This window comes from Pelodiscus sinensis, chromosome 7, assembly GCF_052426305.1.
Source record: "Pelodiscus sinensis isolate ZL-2025 chromosome 7, ASM5242630v1, whole genome shotgun sequence".
Taxonomy (NCBI): domain Eukaryota; kingdom Metazoa; phylum Chordata; order Testudines; family Trionychidae; genus Pelodiscus; species Pelodiscus sinensis.
The window spans coordinates 20246963-20267193 of record NC_143058.1 but is presented as its reverse complement, the minus strand read 5'-3'; the positions used below and the strand labels follow the sequence as shown (position 1 = coordinate 20267193).

The 20231-nt window shown below is 39.1% G+C and overlaps 1 protein-coding gene across 1 annotated transcript in view; it reads right to left on the bottom strand.

The window, feature by feature from the left end:
- THSD7B (thrombospondin type 1 domain containing 7B) overlaps nucleotides 1–20231 on the bottom strand; it is a 623878-nt gene that overhangs the window by 381068 nt on the left and 222579 nt on the right. The window contains exon 3 of the mRNA XM_075933305.2: nucleotides 4257–5067. Within this exon, the coding sequence (XP_075789420.2) occupies nucleotides 4257–5067 (811 nt within the window). The remainder of the gene's footprint in view (nucleotides 1–4256; nucleotides 5068–20231) is intronic.

Genomic DNA, 20231 nt, shown 5'->3' with positions numbered 1-20231 from the left:
AGGAAGTGGGAGTGGGGGCTCAGATCCTTTCTTTGGTCCATTTCACCAGGGTGGTATAGAAGCCAGGAAAGTTCCCACAATAGCGGGACCATTCCCCCGCTTACATAACGTTTATTAGTTAAGAAGCCAAAATGAATTCCCCTCAGTAATCCTGCAGCTGCAAATGATGAATGCTATCTTCAACCTCATAACACATGAAAGCAGTTTGTGGCCTTATCAATTAAATACAATTTTTGGCCAGAAAAGAAGAGTTCTTTTCTAGTTACAGATACAGGAGAGGGATCCTGTGATGATTACCTGTTGTGTTCTGTTCCTCTGGGGCATCTGGCATTGGCCACTATCGGCATACAGGATACTGGGCTAGATGGACCATTATTATGTTCTTATGTTCATCTGAGGCATCTTTGCAAACATAGGACTGGATTGTGCAATCTCCACTCACATAAATATTTCCAATGAGTACTGCTCACAGGCATAAGTAATGGTTCCATTACTTCAGGAATAAGGAAGGAATCAAGGCTAACACTATACAGTCATATGTATTGTAACGTTTTAAAAGTTGAGATCAGACTCTATTTTGATTATCTGGAATTTTTTTTATGCTTATGCAGCCATGAGTCTAATGAAAATGGTGGAATTCTTAGGAAATTCAGGAGCTTTAGGGGGTAGCCGTATTAGTCTGTTACAAAAAAAAAAAAAAAAAAAAAAAAAAAAAAAACAGCAAGCAAATGGTCTGATAGCACTTTATAGACTAACAAAACATGTAAATGGTATCATGAGCTTTCGTGGGCACAGCCCATTTCTTCAGATGACCAGAGTTATGATTAGAGGATAAGGAAACTCGAAATAAACAGAAGGGAAGGGGGGAGAAAGATGTTCTGTCGCCCACCCCCCTACCTCTATGCATAAAGTATAAGGAGAAAGGGTGTTAAACCTGAATAGATAAAGATCAAAGGCAGTGGATGGATAAGGCAGGAAGGATATCATTCAGAAAGTAGTATCCCAGAAAGCTCATGATACCATATACATGTTTTGTTAGTCTATAAAGTGCTACCAGACCATTTGCTTGCTGTTTTTTTAGGAAATTCAGCACAGGAAATTCTTAAGAAATTCATGTGGTACTTTCCATTTGCTTCAGTTTTTCTCACCTATAAGATTAAATACACCAGTACCTATTCAATATCCCAAAGAAGAAATCTGGGCCAGGAAAAAGAAAAGGCGAATTTGCTCTTTCCCGTTGTACAACATCAGCTCTGCTTGGGGTAATGCAAATTTGTTTGCTCTTTTTTGTTCGTAAACAAAATCATCATTATTATTGTAAAGAAATGATTCACAGAACCTGTAAGATCTAGTCCATTCCTCAAAGGAAGCTAGAAAATGTCACACAATGAAATGGCATTACTGAATGACGGCTTGGGATATGCTGTAGGGGTGATGTTTTAGCTCTAGTATTATTTGCGCAATATGCTTTGGATTTATGGTTTCTAGTATCAATTTTCATAATTACCAGTAGCAACTGGGTTTAAAAAATACCCTTACTGTGAAATATGCAATAATTGGAGTACTATATTTTGATCTTAATCCCCTACCAAATCAATAAAGGTCTCTTTTTTGTGCAATAATTTTAAATTATGAGTTAGATTCAGGTTCTGATGTCATAAGAAAGTTTGCCAGAAGGAGGTTCCAGTGGTTATACCTGCCCTATAAGAAGGCACCAGGGAAAAATATGGCATGGCATCCCCCAAGCAACTAATATCTCCATTGGCCAGTGATGGGTCAGTAGGTGGGGAGTGCTCCAAGATTCTTTCCCAGGTGTCTGGTTGGCAGGTCTTGTCCACATGCCTAGGATCTAATTCAACACCATATTTGGGGTTGGAAAGGAATTTTCCCCTAGGTCAGATTGGCAAAGACCCTGGGGTAGGGGAGGCTGCCTATCTCTGCAGCATGGAGCCTGGGTTACTTGCAGATTTAAGCTAATGTAAACAACAGTGGATTTTCTGTAACTTGAAATCTTAAAATCATGACGTGAGGATTTCAGTAACTCAACAAAAGTTTAAGCGCCTATTTCAGGAGTGGGTGGGTCAAGTTCTATGACCTGCAGTACACAGGGGGTCAGACTAGATGACCAGGATCTTCTCTTCTGACCTCAAAGTGTATGAGTCTCTGACCATGAGGTTCTATGGCAACCCAGCTATAAACTAAACCTGCTCCCTCCCCCCACAACATGGAAGCCTGAATGGGGAATATAGTGTAAAAACTCTTTCTTCCTTTTCTTGCAGTGAATCTGCCAATGGATACTTAGTGGTATGCAGTGGTGTCATTTAACTCAGATGTTGTATGCATTGATCATAAAGCGTGGAAGTTAAACATCAAGTAGTCAGTTAACAGGGTCTGCGGGGTCTACACTTCACACTAAGCCCAAACCTCTGATTCTGGTTTGAGTCCAACCCCTGTGATTTTGCACTGTGCATCTCAAGCTGCAGACCTGAGTCAGAAGCTCTGAGTACTAAAATACAGACATGTTAACTTGTCTCTCAGACTAGTGTCCTATAGCTATCAGCCCACATTTACAATATACCATGGATGCTGAAAAACAGTCCACAAGCTCACATCACACAGACCTGGGTTTACAATGAAGTGTAGACATACCCTGGAAGTCCATGAGCCAAGTTCTGTTCTCACAGGGACACAAAAATCACAAGTAGCACCAATAAAGTTTATTAGGGTAAAATTGGTGTAAGCAAGATTAGACTCAGGCTACACAGAGTCACGCAAAGATGTTAGAAACTGCTGGAATAGTTTGCGCTGACTCTTATTCTAACCAATAAAAACATCTGTACTTTGCTCCAGGTATAATAAAAGCAGGTATGAAAAAGGCTACAGGTTATATTTCATCTCAGTATGTGTGCAAAACTGCTAGTGACATTAATAGAAGCAAAGCACTGAACAAAAAAGAACCCCTTATCTCTCCAATTTGAATGTGAGCAGGTGCCAGGACCTACAGATTACTGAGAAATATACAGAGTGCTAAAAAATTCAGGAGCAAGATTTTTGAAGAACATCTAACTTTACTGAAAAAAAGTATTTTTCAAACTTAAATTAAATGATGGTGTGAAGATATTTTAAATATAAATCTGAGGAGATATTGGAAAAATAAAGGTTTTCACTGCTTTCTGTTCTGTCAGCAGGGCCAACAGCCACCACAGGACCAGGGGCAACGTGGGGGAGGCTGGCTCCACAAGCCTGAGGCACAAGGGGTGGAGCTTCAGGCAGAAGTGGCGGAACCAAGAGCAGACAGCCCTTAGCACCACCCAGAATGTGGTGCCAAGCCTTCCTCCACAGCCCTCACATATTCACAAAGCACTGCTTCCATGGCAATTCAAAGGGGTCTCGGGCTCCAGCTGCTGCTGCCACAGTAGCTCCAGGCCCCTTTGAAATTCCGGACCTCTGTGTAATGGCTCACTCCTCCCCGCCCCCAATCTGTAGGCCTGTGTACAGTATTACAACATTGACATTAAAATTATAGAAATCCATTCCACATAGTCTAAAAACAGTTTAGATAACAAAAAAGCTAACAGAAGTCAGCAACTGTGATCACAGAAATGTAAGATTTCATACTCTCCGATATACTCCCATATCATTGGTATCAATAAGAGTTGCCTATTCATATGGAGGCCCATAATTATGCTTAGATGAAAATGGAAGTATTGTATCACTGAACTTTCATTAGCGAAAGTTGCTGGAAATATCAATATCTCAATTGTTACTCTGCCAAAATTCTACACTGAGTTACACCGATGAAATTACCGAGAATACCAGACGTTTTGGTAGGAATGGATTTCGCACATTTGGTCTAACAAAAGTAATAAAAATTGTTCTTGTAGAATATGACATCTGTAGCAAAAAAATTAAATTGGAATTGTTATTACTGGAAAGAAAGCAATACACTTTTACATTTCATTTAACTTAAACAAAAATCAGTTGAGACTTAGCACACACAAAAACAATTAAAAATAAAATGCATGGAAACAAGCACAAAGCATAAAAAGTATGCAAAAAACAGTCCTCTTATGTTGGCTTTGCAAGGAGGGTAAATAAATCACAAAAACAAAGAAAATCCTTAAAATGTGGTTTTAAAACTCAAAATCCAAGTGCCTTTGTATCATGTTACTGGGTGGAACCTGCTTGTTTTCCAGCTTTATAAAAAACTAACCTATTTTGGTAAAATGAAAAGATGAATGTCAAGATATCCTTACCTGAGCATAGCATTTTTCCCATCACTCCTTGTACATCTAATCTGCCTTGTCTGATAACCTATCTCTACATCCCATGGCTTGGAATGATGGTGAGGTTTATAACTATGCAGTTTGAATGTGCTTCGCTCAGCAGAATCTGAACTGAAATCCAGCATAGTTCTTCCAATAACACTGACTTCCTTAAGGTGAGGCAACCTGCATTTACTCCAAGGTCCAACCTGAAGACTATAAGTGTATTCTTCTTCCCCAAAAGTGCAAGTGATAGGAACATCACAGGTTCTTGATTCAGTAAGGTTTGGGCAATTGGAACCACCATAGAGTGGAGGAGAGATAATAAAACGAGTTCTGTGTTGTAGTCTCTTCACACAGTCCTTGCTGCACTCCGACCATTTAGAGAATTCTGATACAACACAATCCCGTGGACATGGTATTAGACAAGCTTGTTCTACAGGTGGGTGAGGAGTGAAATACTCACATATTTCATTGGCAACTACAGTTCTATTCAGTTTCTGAATACAATGCACGCTTCTGTGTTGCAGCCCGTGCTGTGCAGTCACACAATCTGTAGTCCTTGGTTTGACTTCACCATGAGCAAAAGGAACAAGCACACATAGCTGCCATTCCGAAACTTCCCACTCAAAGAGTTCAAGGTGCCAGTCACATACTTTAAAGCAGCTCCTTTGGTTTTCAGGTTTGTCCCTCAGTTCACAATTTGAATGGTGGGTTGTCCAACCTTCTACATGGACACACCACACTGCTCGACTCCGAATACCACCTGACCCGCAGTCACCTATACATCGCCCCCAATGACCTAAGAAAGAAAGAAAATATTGAGCAAATGGTTAAAATGCCCTTCTAAAGGAAAAGTAAGATATTTCATTTCAGAAAGACTAATTAGAATCAATTGCTGCCACTAATCCATACTAAGAATTCCCATTGACGTTGGTGAGAGTTCTGCAGTGGAATAATAGCAAGATTAAGCCCTACAATGGTATATATCAGTCAGTGTTCCCTATAAGCTGAGTGCTTGGGCGGCCATGTGGAAGAAATTCAAATGCCTCTCAGCTGATTAGCAGAATGCAGACAGTTACCCACAGCCAGCAGCATGTGTTTCTATTGGTGGTGCCTATTTACACATGTTTGGATTCACATAACAAAATTTATTCCACAAACAGATGGAAAATATTAGAGGCAACATGGATTACAGTCTCAGCATACCAATAAATAATTATCATCTTGAACCCACAGTATGCTGAATGCATTCTAAAAGTCAGATATTATTCTATGCCCATTGATATCACTGGGAGCTAAGATAGCCCTTTTCAGAGCTGTGAGGAAAGAAAATGATTAGACCTCCTTTTTCTAATTCTGATCAGTATGGGACACTTTCAATTTCTCATATCCATACAAATTCTCCTTACCATCCACAATTATAGGAAGACAATATCATTTCTGTAATAAAATACATTCTAAAGACTAAAGAAATACAGTAAACTTCCCATAATCTGGCACCTTTAGGACCCAGGGGGTGCCGGATTATCAAATATGCCAGACTATCGGAAGGGGGGGCTATGAGGGGTCTGCGGTGAGGTGGGGGAGGGGATGCCATCCAGACCCCTCATAGCCCCCCTTCCGATAGTCCGGCTCTGCCCCAGGCGTCCCTGATTCACCCGCTGCTGGTCAGTTTCAGCAGCGGCTGAATCGGGGACGCCTGGGGCACAGCAGCTGGGGTGCTGCCAGGTTGGTCCCGTAGCGCCGCTCCTCGGGCTGACTCCAGGAAGCCCGGGGCAGAGCAGCTGGTCAGTTTCAGCAACAACTGAATCGGGGATGCCTGGGGCAGAGCAGCTGCGGTGCTGCCATGTTGGTCCCGTAGCGCCGCCCCTCGGTGCTGCGGGACCAACCCGGCACCACTCCAGCTGCTCTGCCCCAGGCGTCCCTAAGAGCAGCTGGGGTGCTGCCGGGTTGGTCCTGCAGCCCCGAGGGGCAGCGCTACGGGACCAACACAGCAGCACCCCAGCTGCTCTGCCCCCTGCTTCCCCGATTCAGCTGCTGGTCAGTTTCAGCAGCAGCTGAATCAGGGAAGCCGGGTACAGTGCAGCTCCAATTGTCCAACTGCCCGGAGCACTTCCGGGTTCCCGATGGTGCCGGACCATCAGGAGTGCCGGAGCATTGGATGCTGGACCAATGGAGTTTTACTGTACAAGCATTTCATTTCAATTTTACGCAGAAAAAAATTAATCTATTAAACTGGTTAAAGAGACAGCTGCCTAAAAAGAAAAAAAATATCTGGCTAGACAAAGAAATAAACATTCTTAAAAGGGGCAATTAGTCAGTGGAATGAGCTACATGGTAAGGGAGCTGTATCATCAGTGCTGTCAAAAAGCAGGCTAGATTTTTGTAAAAAAAAATCTATAAAAAAAAGATCCTGCTCTTTGCCAGAAGCTGAACTGGAGGATCTGACTTTTCTGACTTTATCTACTATTGAATGTATTATAGGCCAGGTTCTATGAGATGCTTCCTTTGGGAGAAGAGAATGTTCAGCATCTAACAGAAAATGATCCGCACCTCACAAGCATTGAACTTTAAATTACACTGAAGAGAATACACTTAATATGTACTGCATGCAACTGAAAACTACATTTACCATAGCTGGCAGACCAAGCACTGAGTCTATAAGTATATATGCAACTGCATATGCAAACATATCAGAATTGTTAAGTGCAGTTATATGCATCTTATTTAATGAGTTGCCAGTAATGGTGGTTGGTTTTCTAGAAAAAAAGACAAAATCTGCTGTTTCAGTTTTGTTTCATCAAACTTTTTTTTCCCACAGAATAATTGAAATCAAATTTATGCTGTATGAAATTGCTGTCAGCCGGCGGGGGAAAGAAACATGGACTGAATTTGCTATGTTAAAAAAAAAGAATATACCCAACCTGGCATGAGGACTTAGTTATTATTATCTTTCCCTACCTTAGAAAGTTTCCAATACCCAGCTAGTCACTACACTATTTAACTGGTTAGGATATTATGAATACAATATGTATTTGAAAATGCATTGCAACTGCCCTTCAGCTTTAACAGCCCTGGTTGGTAAGATCACTGGATTCATAATGTTAATTTTTAATAAAACTTGGTGCACTTTTTAAAGGGTAAATGGGATGAACCAGACAATTATAGGCCTTTGAGAATGATATCAATCCAGAGCAAGATGTTGAAGAGGCGGATACAGGTATAGCTAAATAGAGAATGAAAGCAGAATAATGTACTTAGTGCAAATTAGCAGGAGAGTATAGGAAAAGAGATCCTTCAAATGAGTGAAGATATTTCGATGTGATTACATTGATAATGTTTACGTAGTATACTTAAGAGTTCTGGAAAGTATTTTGACTTGGTATTGCATGACATTTTGAAAGATATAAAAATAACGTGTCATGCCTGACTTTCTGGAGTGGCTCTCAACCATGAGTACTTACTTCATGGAAAGTTGTCAAAAGCACCCTAAACTGGTGATATATAACTAGATTTAACCAAGCCAGCAACCAGAATGAACACCAAGATCACTATAATGATAATCTTACTCACGTGATAGTCTTATCAATAAACTAGGCAAATACAACTTAGATGGGGCTACTATAAGGTGGGTGCATAACTGGCTGGATAACTGTACTCAGAGAGTAGTTATTAATGGTTCACAATCCTGCTGGAAAGGCATAACAAGTGGGGTTCCACAGGGGTCTGTTTAGGGACCGGCTCTGTTCAATATCTTCATCAACGATTTAGATATTGGCATAGAAAGTACGCTTATTAAGTTTGCAGATGATACCAAGCTGGGAGGGCTTGCGACTAATCTGGAGGATAGGGTCATAATTCAAAATGACCTGGACAAATTGGAGAAAAGGTCTGATGTAAATAGGATGATGTTTAATAAAGATAAATGCAAAGTGCTCCACTTAGGAAGGAACAATCATTTTCATATATACAGAATGAGAAGCGACTGTCTGGGAAGGAGTATGGCAGAAAGGGATCTAGGGGTTATAGTGGACCACAAGTTGAATATGAGTCAGCAGTGTGATGCTGTTGCAAAGAAAGCAAATATGATTCTGGGATGCATTAACAGGTGTGTTGTGAGCAAGACACGAGAAGTCATTCTTCCGCTCTACCCTGCGCTGGTTAGGCCTCAATTGGAGTACTGTGTCCAGTTCTGGGCACCGCATTTCAAGAAAGATGTGGAGAAATTGGAGAGGGTCCAGAGAAAAGCAACGAGAATGATTAAAGGTCTAGAGAACATAACCTATGAGGGAAGACTGAAGGAACTGGGTTCATAGAATGATAGAACTGGAAGAGACCTCAGAAGGTCATCAAGTCCATCCTCCTGCTCTAGGCAGGACTAATTCCAACTAAATCAACCCGGCCAGGGCTTTGTCAAGCTGAGACTTAAACACCTCTAGGGAATCCACTACTTCCCTAGGTAACCCATTCCTTTGCTTCACCACCCTCCCAGTGAAATAGTTTTTCCTAATATCCAACCTGGACCTCTCCCACCACAACTTGAGACCATTGCTCCTTGTTCTACCATCTGTCACTACTGAGAACAGTCTCTCTCCATCCTCTTTGGAACCTCCCTTCAGGAAGTTGAAGGCTGCTATCAAATCCCCCTCACTCTTCGCTTCTGCAGACTAAACAGACCCAAGTCCCTCAGTCTCTCCTCATAAGTCATATGCTCCAGCCCCCTAATCATTTTGGTTGCCCTCCGCTGGACCCTCTCCAATTCGTCCACATCCTTTTTGTAGTGGGAGGCCCAGAACTGGACACAATACTCCAGATGTGGCCTCACCAAAGCCGAATAAAGGGGAATAATGACATCTCTGGATCTGCTGGCAATGCTCCAGTCTATCTTAATGCAACCTAATATGCCATTAGCCTTCTTGGATACAAGGTCACACTGTTGACTCATATCCAGCTTCTTATCCACTGTAACCCCCAGGTCCCTTTCTGAAGAACTACTACTTAGTTTGTTTAGTTTAGAAAAGAGAAGATTGAGGGGGGACATGATAGCAGTTTTCAGATATCTAAAAGGGTGTCATAAGGAGGCGGGAGAAAACTTGTTCATCTTGGCCTCTGGGGATAGAACAAGAAGCAATGGGCTTAAACTGCAGCAAGGGAGGTTTAGGTTGGACATTAGGAAAAAGTTCCTAACTGTCATGGTAGTCAAACACTGGAATAAATTGCCCAGGGAGGTTGTGGAATCTCCATCTCTGGAGATATTTAAGTGTAGGTTAGATAAATGTCTATCGGGGATGATCTAGACAGAATCTGGTCCTGCCATGAAAGCAGGGGACTGAATTCGATGACCTCTTGAGGTCCCTTCCAGTTCAAGTATTCTATGATTCTATGATTCTATAATAGTCTTACCATAGAATAATAGATAGTCCACTTGGACTTTCCAGTCTATCTTGCGACCCAATGATGACAAAGGGTCAGTTACGACAAAAATTAAAACATAGGTTGCTTCCAGTCCCAAGAAACTATTCACTTACTTCAGATTAATTGGTGCCCTAGATCCTACACGAAAGACAATGTCTGTACACAATCCTGTAATAAAACTATCTAAAGGTTTATTAACTTTCCTATTGCTTTTTCCTAGTTATTTACAGGTTAAAGCAAGCAAACATACAAATGAATGAAATGCAGTCTTAAAAGTGATAGAAATCTAGCCGTGTTAGTCTGGTGTAGCTGAAACAAAAAACAGGATTATGTAGCACTTTAAAGACTAACAAGATGGTTTATTAGGTGATGAGCTTTCGTGGGCCAGACCCACTTCCTCTGATAAAATAGTGGAAAAAATTGTCACAACCATATATACCAAAGGATACAATTTAAAAAAATGAACACACATGAAAAGGACAAATCAAATCTCAGAACAGAATGGGGATGGGGGGAAGGTAAATGTCTGTGAGCTAATGATATTAGAGGTGATAATTGGAAAGCTATCTTTGTAATGGGTAAGATAATTAGAGTCTTTATTCAAACTTAGGTGTAAAGTGTCGAATTTAATCATGAATGACATGTAGTCTTAAAAGTCTTTTGAAGCAGGATGCACGTAATCAAGTCGTTGAGAAAATGCCCTTTCTGGTTGAAATGGCAAGAAACTGTTTTTTCTTTGTGATCCTGTCTAATATCTGTTTTGTGGGCATTGATCCTTTGGCGAAGTATCTGAGACGTTTGTCCAATGTACATAGCAGACGGACACTTTCGGCACATGATAGCATAGATTATATTTCTGGATGCGCAGGAATATGTGTTCTTGATCTTATAACTCAATTGGTTAGGTCCAATAATGGTATCAGCAGAGTGAATATGTGGACAAAGCTGGCAATGGGGTTTGTACCAGGGTTGGTGTTAGTGGGGTATGTCCTGTGGTTGTTAGTAAGAATCATCTTGAGGTTAGGTGGCTGTCTATAGGAGACTCTGGGTCTGTCTCCCAGAGCCTCTTGGAGTTTAGTATCGTGTTCCAGTATAGGCTGTAGTTTATTGATAATGTGTTGGACAGATTTAAGTTGGGGGCTCTAGGTGATGACAAGTAGTGTTCTATTGTTGGTTTTCTTGGGTCTGTCTTGAAATAGATGGTTTCTGGGTATTCGTCTGGCTCTTTCAATTTGCTTTTTTATTTCTCCGGGTGGGTAGTTGAGGTTTATAAATGCTTGATGGAGATCCTGAAGTTTCTGGTCTCTGTCAGTGGGATTAGAGCAGATGCGGTTGTATCGAAGGGCTTGGCTATAGATGATGGATCGTATGGTGTGTTCTGGATGGGAGCTGGAAGCATGTAGGTAACTGTATGAGTCAGTGGGTTTTCTGTAGAGAGTGGTGTCTAATTTTCCATTGCTGATTTGTACTGTGGTGTCCAGGAAATGGATATCTCGTGTAGAATGGTCCAGGCTGAGATTGATGGTGGGGTGTAGGTTGTTAAAATCTCTGTGGAATGTCTCCAGTGTTTCTTGGCCATGCGTCCAGATCATAAAGATGTCATCGATGTAGCGTAAGTAGAGAAGGGATAAAAGGGGACGGGAGTTGAGAAAACGTTGTTCTAGGTCAGCCATAAAGATATTAGCATACTGTGGGGCCATGCGTGTACCCATGGCTGTGCCGCTGATCTGGAGGTATAAGTTGTTCTCAAACTGGAAATAATTGTGGGTGAGAACAAAGTTACATAGGTCTGCTATCAGGTTGGCAGTGGTGTCCTCTGGGATAGTGTTTCTAATTGCTTGTAATCCGTCTTCATGTGTGATGTTGGTGTATAGCGCTTCTACATCCATGGTGGCAAGAATGGTGTTTTCCGAGAGGTTATCGATGTTTTGTAGTTTCCTTAGGAAGTCAGTAGTATCTCGGAGATAGCTGGGGGTGTTGGTTGCGTAGGGTTTGAGAAGAGAGTCTACACAGCTGGATAAACCAGTAGTGAGCGTGCCGATACCAGAGATGATGGGACGTCCGGGGTGTCCAGGTTTATGGATTTTGGGAAGCAGATAGAACAATCCTAGTCAGGGGTCCGAAGGTGTTTCTGTGTGGATTTGTTCCCGAGTAGCTGTAGGGAGGCTGTTAAGGAGACAGTGTAGTTTCTTTTGGTATTCCGAGGATCAGAGGAGAGAGGTTTGTAAAATGTGGTGTTGGAGAATTGTCTGGTTGCCTCCTGGTTATAGTCGGCCTTATTCATAATGAGCACAGCACCCCTTGTCAGCTGGTTTGATTATAATGTCCAGGTTGTTTTTGAGACTCTGGATGGCCTGGTGTTACCCATTACAAAGATAGCTTCCCCAATTATCACCTGTAATCATTAGCTCACAGACATTTCCCTCTCCCCCCCAATCCCCTTCTGTTCTGAAATTTGTTTTGTCCTTTTCATATGTGTTCATTTTTTTTAATTGTATCTTTTGGTATATATGGTTGTGACAATTTTCTTCCACTATTTGATCTGAGGAAGTGGGTCTGGCCCACGAAAGCTCATAACCTAATAAACCATCTTGTTAGTCTTTAAAGTGCTACATAGTCCTGTTTTTTGTTTCAGTAAAAGTGACAGACATGTAGTGAATCAAGTTAAAGTGCCTTTCAGGGTGGACACAGGAAGTAGCTTCAATCTCTGATTTCAGTTGGGCATCTCTGGCCCTCAGAGTTCAAATTGCAAAGAGATCGAATAGTATCCTGTGTCTTTGTTTTATTTCCTGCATTAGATTTCCATGCCCATAGGATGAGATTCCTTGCACACAGCAATTGTTAACAGACCAACTGCATCTTGGTAATACTTCGTATTGTGATATTCCTTGATAGTGTTTCTGGACTATTTGATTTTGATAGTGTTTCTGGATGAAGTGGTGGGAGGGCATACTTTTCATCTGGATTCACAAGTTTTGAGCAAATATTTCCAAAGTTATAAAACAAAACTTTAATATTTCCTTATAGCATGGAATTCAGAGAAAGATTAACGCATGCAGCAATTTACAAAAATTCTAAAGCCTAAACATAAAATACATTCTTATAAGATTAATACACTAATATCATTGAGTGGTCTGGTTTCCAGCTATGAATTTACCAGTTTTTGGCTAATGCCGCAGCCTTGGTAAGAGCTGACACCCGGCCTGCTGGCATCATAGCCCACATTAAACAGATTAAACATTTGCTAATTGATAGGTCTCAAAATGTAATTGTCAAGGGGGAAACAGTCGTCTAGCAGGTGTGATTTCAGGAGGGATTAAAAACACTAGAAACTAGCAGATGAGGCCTGTCGTTGACTGGGCAAAGTAAAGAAATTAAATATATGTAATAGAATTTTTAATTTAAAAGGGAAGTAAAGGAACAGTTTTAAATTTGTATGAGATCAACTTCAAATATTATTTATTTTACTGAATAATTACCATACATAGTAAATTGGAATCAGAAACTCATAAAGTTTCCATTACTCTGTCTGTAAAGAATTTGAATGATTTTGTGATTTGTAACAGTAAAAATTTTCTTTGCACTAAAATGACAGTTGAAGAGGCAACTCAATTTTAATTTTGTTAGCAAATATTTTTATCAATTCTAATCACAATAGTCAGGGCTCGACGATCATGGTGAAAACCACTCATCAGCCCCGCACTGCGCATGCGCGAGACCCACACCGAGCATGCGTGAACCACTGGTGAATGGGGCGACCGGCTGAAATCTACTCGCCATCAGCGAGTAGGTAAGCGGATTTGTCGAGCCCTGATAATAGTCATGACTTTTTTCTGATGAAAAACAAAGATAATTATGTTAACCTTTCACCCAGCATTTTTCAGTGTAAAAAGTAGTGCATTCAGCTAATTTAAGTGGCAGGACTGTTTATGCAAAATTTGGTATCTGTAGCTAATCACAAAGTATTATTTTATTGTGCACAAACAAATCCACAATCAAACTCTTGGAAATGCCGTTGATTCCAGAAAATCTGGATACTTTGATAAACTATAAGTAAGCAAACAACATACATTTTGATACACCTAAATATAATTATAAACCTCTGGGAATAAATAATGTATGGATCCTAATTACAGAATGAGAAACTCTACCCTGGGATGCAAAGACTTTGAAAAAGATTTGCATATTGCGGTGGATAACCTGGCAAACATCAACTCCCAATGTAACACTGTCCATAAAAGCTAACACAATCCTAGAAGGCTTAAAAAGGGGACTCTTAAGTAGGGGAGAGGCCATACTACCTCTGTTAGGCTGTGGTTTGCCTACTAATGGAATTCTTTATCAATTTTCATGGCCCACTATTTAAAAGAAAGGTAATGCTAAACTGGAAAGGGCCATGAAAGTGACTAAAGGATTAGAAAACATATATTAGAATGAAAGAATCAAGGAGCTCATTCTATTTAGCTTAAAGAAAACATTAAGGGGTAACTTAATTACAGTTTATTAAATATTTTTATCCATGTAAATATTTATAAAGGACTTTTCACTCTAATAATCTAATCTTTTCACACCCATCAGAAAAAAAGGTATGACTGGAAGCTAAAACTAGACAAATTCAGACTACAAATAAGACAAAGTTTTAAACAGTGATCGTAATTAACCTTAGGAACAATTTAGTAAGGTTTGTTATGGATTTTCCATCATTGGCAACTTTTAAATCAAGACTAGATATCTTTCTAAAAATATACTCTAGAAATTCTTTTGGTAGAAGTTCTATGGTCTGTGTATACAGGAAGTCAGACTAGACAACAGAATTGTCCCTTTTGGCCTTAGAATCTAGAAATCTATTCTAGGCTTTTTTAGAGCCAAAAGACAATTTACAATAATAGGTGGATTTATATTAAATGGAACTTCAGAATACTAGATTAATTTCTGTCTTATCAATTTTAAAATCTGTCATATGGTTACAAGTCTAAAAACATAACTTAATTGCAATTATATTATAATGTAGTTCAATCAAAAAAATCAAATGCACACTCAGGATAGCCTTGCAAAGTAGATTTTTTGTCAATGATTTTAATAGAGAGGATTAACAAATTGCAAAAGAGGAAGCATAATAAAATAGATTCAGGTGAAGGCAGTATTCCCTGAGCTAAGACCTGTCTTGTGATTAACCTTGTATTTCTGTTAATATCTTGAATATGCTTAACTCTGGCGGCATAGTCCAGGTTCAGCTAGACATTCCTGACAAGTAGCCTAACACTGCAATTTATACTGAGAGCAAAATGCCCAATAAATTAATAATCATTTTGTATGAGCAAGGAGTGGAGAATTATATCTGATCTGGACAGAGTAGGATTAGGGGACAACACTATTCATTCCACATTCTGTTCCTAAACATTATTGCTACCTCTTCTCCTCCCGGAAGCATATTGCTTTCCTGAAAATCCTGCCAAGATTATCTTAGTTTCCTCTAATAGGTAAGCATTTTGGAGGGAAGGGAGAGATGGAACAATATGTTAATTTGCATATTTGCTATATTAAACTTGGTAGTGTTATCATTCAAACTACAGTACTTGTAGATATGAAAGTTAGAATGTTTCATAAACATAGTATTTAGCTTCTGTTTGTGCACTGGCTTTTGCATACAATTATTACAATACTAGTCTTAGCAAACCTCACAAGATATTTCTATTGCATTGTGAAAATACAGAGAACAAAGTATAATAATACATATAAGCATGTAATTTGTCACATCCTAGACCAAAAAGAAGGTTTTAGGGTTTGGAGTTCTTTGGATTCCCTGCAACCTCAGAATCCCCAGTGAGTCATCCTCTGAGCAAAGACTTCAATCCTTCTCCTTGCACCATGCATAACCTCTAAAAGTAGTTCACCCAACGTTTATCTCTGGCAAGAAAATTCAGATAATGATCTCTTAGAAAGCATGATATAGTACTTGTCCTCTGTAGTACTAAAAGCAGCCTTTGCCCACTACCAAGCTTTTAAAAGCCAGTTAGGGTGTGTCTAGATTACAGGGGTTTGGGTTTTTGTTTGGTTGGTTGGTTGGTTGTATTTCCGAAAAAGTGGCCTTTTTTCAATAAAAGACTTCCACTGCATCTAGACTGCTGCCTCATTCTTTCGAAAGTAAATCGAAAGAATGTGGCAGTTTTTTTGATCGTGGAAAACCTCATTTTATGAGGAAGAACACCTTTTTTCAAAAGTGCTCTTAGAAAAAAGGTGCTATATAATGCAAATTGTGCTTTTTCGAAAGAGAGCATCCAGACTGCCGGGGTGCTCTCTTTCGAAAAAGCAGCTTGCTTTTTTGAAAATACTGGTTGCAGTCTAGATGCTCTTTTTCAAAAGAGGCTTGCAGTCTAGACATAGCCTTAGACTTTTAAAAATGAGGCTACGTCTACACAATGGCAATTTTTCAGAAGAGGACATGCAAACTAAGTGCTCATTTGCAAATCTTGCACTCTCATTTGCATATTCTTTTTCGATCCTTTTGGCAGAAGAGGTTTTTGTGAAAAAAAACGTGATGTAGATGGCGCCATTTTTTGGAAAAAAAAAACCTTTTGCACAAGATACCTTCTTCCTCAAAAAATGAGGTTTACAGGATCTTGTGCAAAAGGGTTTTTTTCCAAAAAAATGGCCTCATCTATGCTGCGGGTTTTTTTCACAAAAATCTCTTATGCAAAAAGGATCGGAAGAGAATATGCAAATGAGAGCATGAGATTTGCAAATGAGCACTTCTTTTGCATTTCCTCTTCCGAAAAACTGTCATAATGTAGACATAGCCTGAATGAAATCCATGAGCTGAAGGTGCCTCCCAAGTATGTTGCTACATGCATATATATATGTCTGTAGAAAAGACCGGAGCAGCCAAGTTCATGAAGAAGTGCTATCATGTTTTCCAGCTAACCACAACAATTTTTTAAAATTTTCTTCAGGAAAAATTGTGTTTGAAACCATTTTAGTTGAAACATAGTGCAAACAGTGAACAATTTCAGCAAAGAAGGAAAAGAAGAATCAGACACAGGGACTCAACTACATAGCCCCAGGGAAATGGGGACTTATTTAGTCTGCACAAGACAAGAAGGTATGTGTGTGGGGGAGTTGGGGAGGTGTTTGATAGCAGCCTTTAACTACCTGAAGGAGGGTTCCAAAGAGGATGGAGGCTACTCTCAGTGGTGGAATATGACAGCACAAGGAGCAATGATCTCAAGTTGCAGTGTGTGAGGTTTAGGTTGTATATTAGGAAAAATTACTTTACTACAACCATGGTGAAGCAATGGAATGGGTTGCCTAGGGAAGGAGGAGGGAGAGGAGTGTTCTTGGTTGAGGCTGGAGTGGCCACCAGGGCACCCTGGGGAGGCTGAAGACCCCTTATTTCGATATAAGTGTCTACACAGCACTTATTTTGAAATAGCTATTTTGAATTTGGCATTATTCCTCATGGAATGAGGTTTACCAAATTAGAAAAAAGTGCTCCGCTATTTAGAATTAATTCCAAAATAGTGGTTTGGCTGTGTAGATGCTCGTAAAGTTATTTCAAAATAACTTTACTATATAGACACACCCATATTGCTTGAGAATGAACACAAAAGAATAGTGCAAGCAACTCGGGACAAAATCAGAAATGTAGAGGTACAAAACGAGTTACACCTAGCAAGGAACCTAAAAGGCAATAAGGAAAGATTCTGCAAATGCTTTAGAAGCAAGAGAAAGACAAAGGAAAATGTTAAGTTCTCTACTCAGAGGGGAAGGACAGCTAACAACAGACAACATTAAGACGACTGAAGTTTTTTGCTTTTTTTGCTCCAGTCTTCACAAAAAAGGTAAATTGTGACCTGATTAGTATTGACCACACAGAGGAAAGAATGCAACCAGAATATGAAACGAACACATTAAAAATATTTAGATAATGTTCAGATGTATTCAAGTTGGCAGGGCCTCATGACATTCCCTATGGGGGCTTAAGGAGCTAGTTGACAATCTTAGAACTGATTGCTATTATCTCTGAACATTTATGTTGGATTGGTGAAAGGCAAACATTGTTCCTCCCTTTAAACAGGGAACAAGGAGGACCTTAAGAATTATAGGCAAGATATTCTCAAGATTATTATATATCTTTCCAGGTATCCAGCATAATTTATATACCTGGAAAGATACTGGAACAAATGATTAAACAATCAATTTGTAACCACCTAGAGGATAATAGGGTAGTAAGTAATAGCCAACAAGGGTTTGTAAAGAAAAAAATCTTGCCAAACAAAATCTAATTTCCTTATATGACAGGATTATTGGCCTACTGATGGGGAGGAGGAGGACTGTAGACAAAGTTTTTATTTCAGTAAGGTTTCTGACATAGCACCATATGACATTCTCATAAACAAAACAGGGATTAAATTATTGTATGTTGGATGCATATTGGCTGAAAGACAGTACTTAAAGAATAGTTATCAATAACCTGCTGTCTAACTTGGGGGATGGGTCTAGTGGGATACTATAGGGACTGTCCTGGAGCCAGTACTACTCAATAATTTCATTAAAGGCTTGGGTAATGGAGTGAAGAGTATGCCTATAAAATGTGCAGATGACACCAAGTTGTAAAGGGATTTGTTTTTCAAGAGTGACAAATACTTCAGAGCCTAAGTCCCATTGACTTTCAGTGGCACATAGGAGCCTAAATCTCTTTTGGAAAAGGGACTTGTCTTTTCTAAAAATTGTACCTCTGGGGCTTGTGTTTTCTGCAATCAGATTCAGTTGTAAAACAGAAGTACACAAATATTTTGAATGGAAAAAAGCTGCATTAAGCTACATGATAAAATTAATATATGACACATATTTCCAAAAGTACTATATACGCATTTATTTAAAGAGGGGTTTTAAATAAAATCACATATAATGATCCAGTGGCACTTTAATTATACATTCTTGACTTAACGAAACAAACAAATGAAATAGGGAACCATATAATTTAAGTATTAATGTACTGAATGGATTTATGACATATTGATCATTGGGTCTAATTACTATACAGAAGAAGAAGAATGAAGCTTTTCCATTAGTTTATTATTTGATCATATATTCATCCTAAGCATTTTTAATAGATTCTATAAGATGTGGTTTCTTTGATTCAGAAAAAGATGCATTTTTACTGTTTTATTTCTTAAACAGATGGTATTTTATTAGCTCAAGTATAATATTCAGGCTTCAACTTAGTTCATGCAAATACATTTTAATTAAATTATTCATTTCACTGGATTAGTTTAAATGATACTCTGCAGCATATCGCACCATCTCTGTAATATTTTTCTTCGGGATGAAAGATTTTCAGAGTTTAATTAGTGTGATATATACAGAAACGTTTACTGTTTTTAGAATTATACATCAAAGTAACCTATGTAAAACAGAAAGGAATGCACTTAGAGTGTAAAGGAGGTATGGCTAAGGTGCACTTGCCAAAACTCATTATTTTAATGAGTTTACACAATACTGCAGTAGAATTATTCTTCTCTCTAGTTTTTTGCTTAGCAGCTAATCCATAAAATAGTTGTAATATTAACAGTAAGCATCCTGAATGGGTAAAACAAGATGCAAAAGATGCCTGAATGCAAAGTTGAGATAGTACACTTTTATGTCAAATGTGACTTTATGATAAACAATTACTCCCACCCACTCAAAAAGAGAGTCAAGCAAGACAGCAGTAATGAGGCTGTCATTGACTGAAGCCTCCATTTGTAATGGTTCTGTGGCACACATGCCAGGAAATTTGTGGTCTGCCAAAGATGGGAGTTGGGAAGCTAAGTAAGTATAAGAAAATCAGATGCAGGACTCATTAATATGGATTTGTTGCACTTCTTGATAATCTCTTTTGGACACAAGAGTAAACTAATCCACAATGCTTCATTGCTCAGCCAAATTTCCTGCTGTATAACTTAACTGAGTGGAAGGATGTAGATATTTGCACTCAACAGTGTGCTCTCTAATTAGTAGTTAATTATTTTTAGGAGCTATCTTAAATTTACACTTCCCCATAAATAAATCTGAGATCAAATAGAAGTATCCGGCAGAATGTGAACAATAATATATCAGAATTCATTAGAATCCCCCTAAAATGCTGATATCAAAAGAGAAGCATTCTGGAATACTGGGCTAGTTGTCCTAGCCTTAGAGAGAAGGCCACTCATAATTAAAGCTAAAGAACAAATGAAGTGAACTTTAGGGGAGAGAATTCAGCCAACGAAAAGCAGGTGATCTCCATCCAGTGCTACATAATGAAAAAATATTTACTGCCAAAAATATAAGCAGAGAAATTATTATTTTCTTACAAAGCAATTTATACTAGCAATAAAGGATATTACAGTGGTCCTTTATACCAAAATTGAACATCCATGGATTATATTGGAAGGGCAGAATGGTGGGGAGAGAAGCTCAACTCAGATAATTAACCTTACTTATTAAGTTTTAGTTTGACTGTGTTTTTTTTCAGATAAATAATTCAATATATTATCATAGTTGCAAAAGTAGTATAAGTCTCATCAA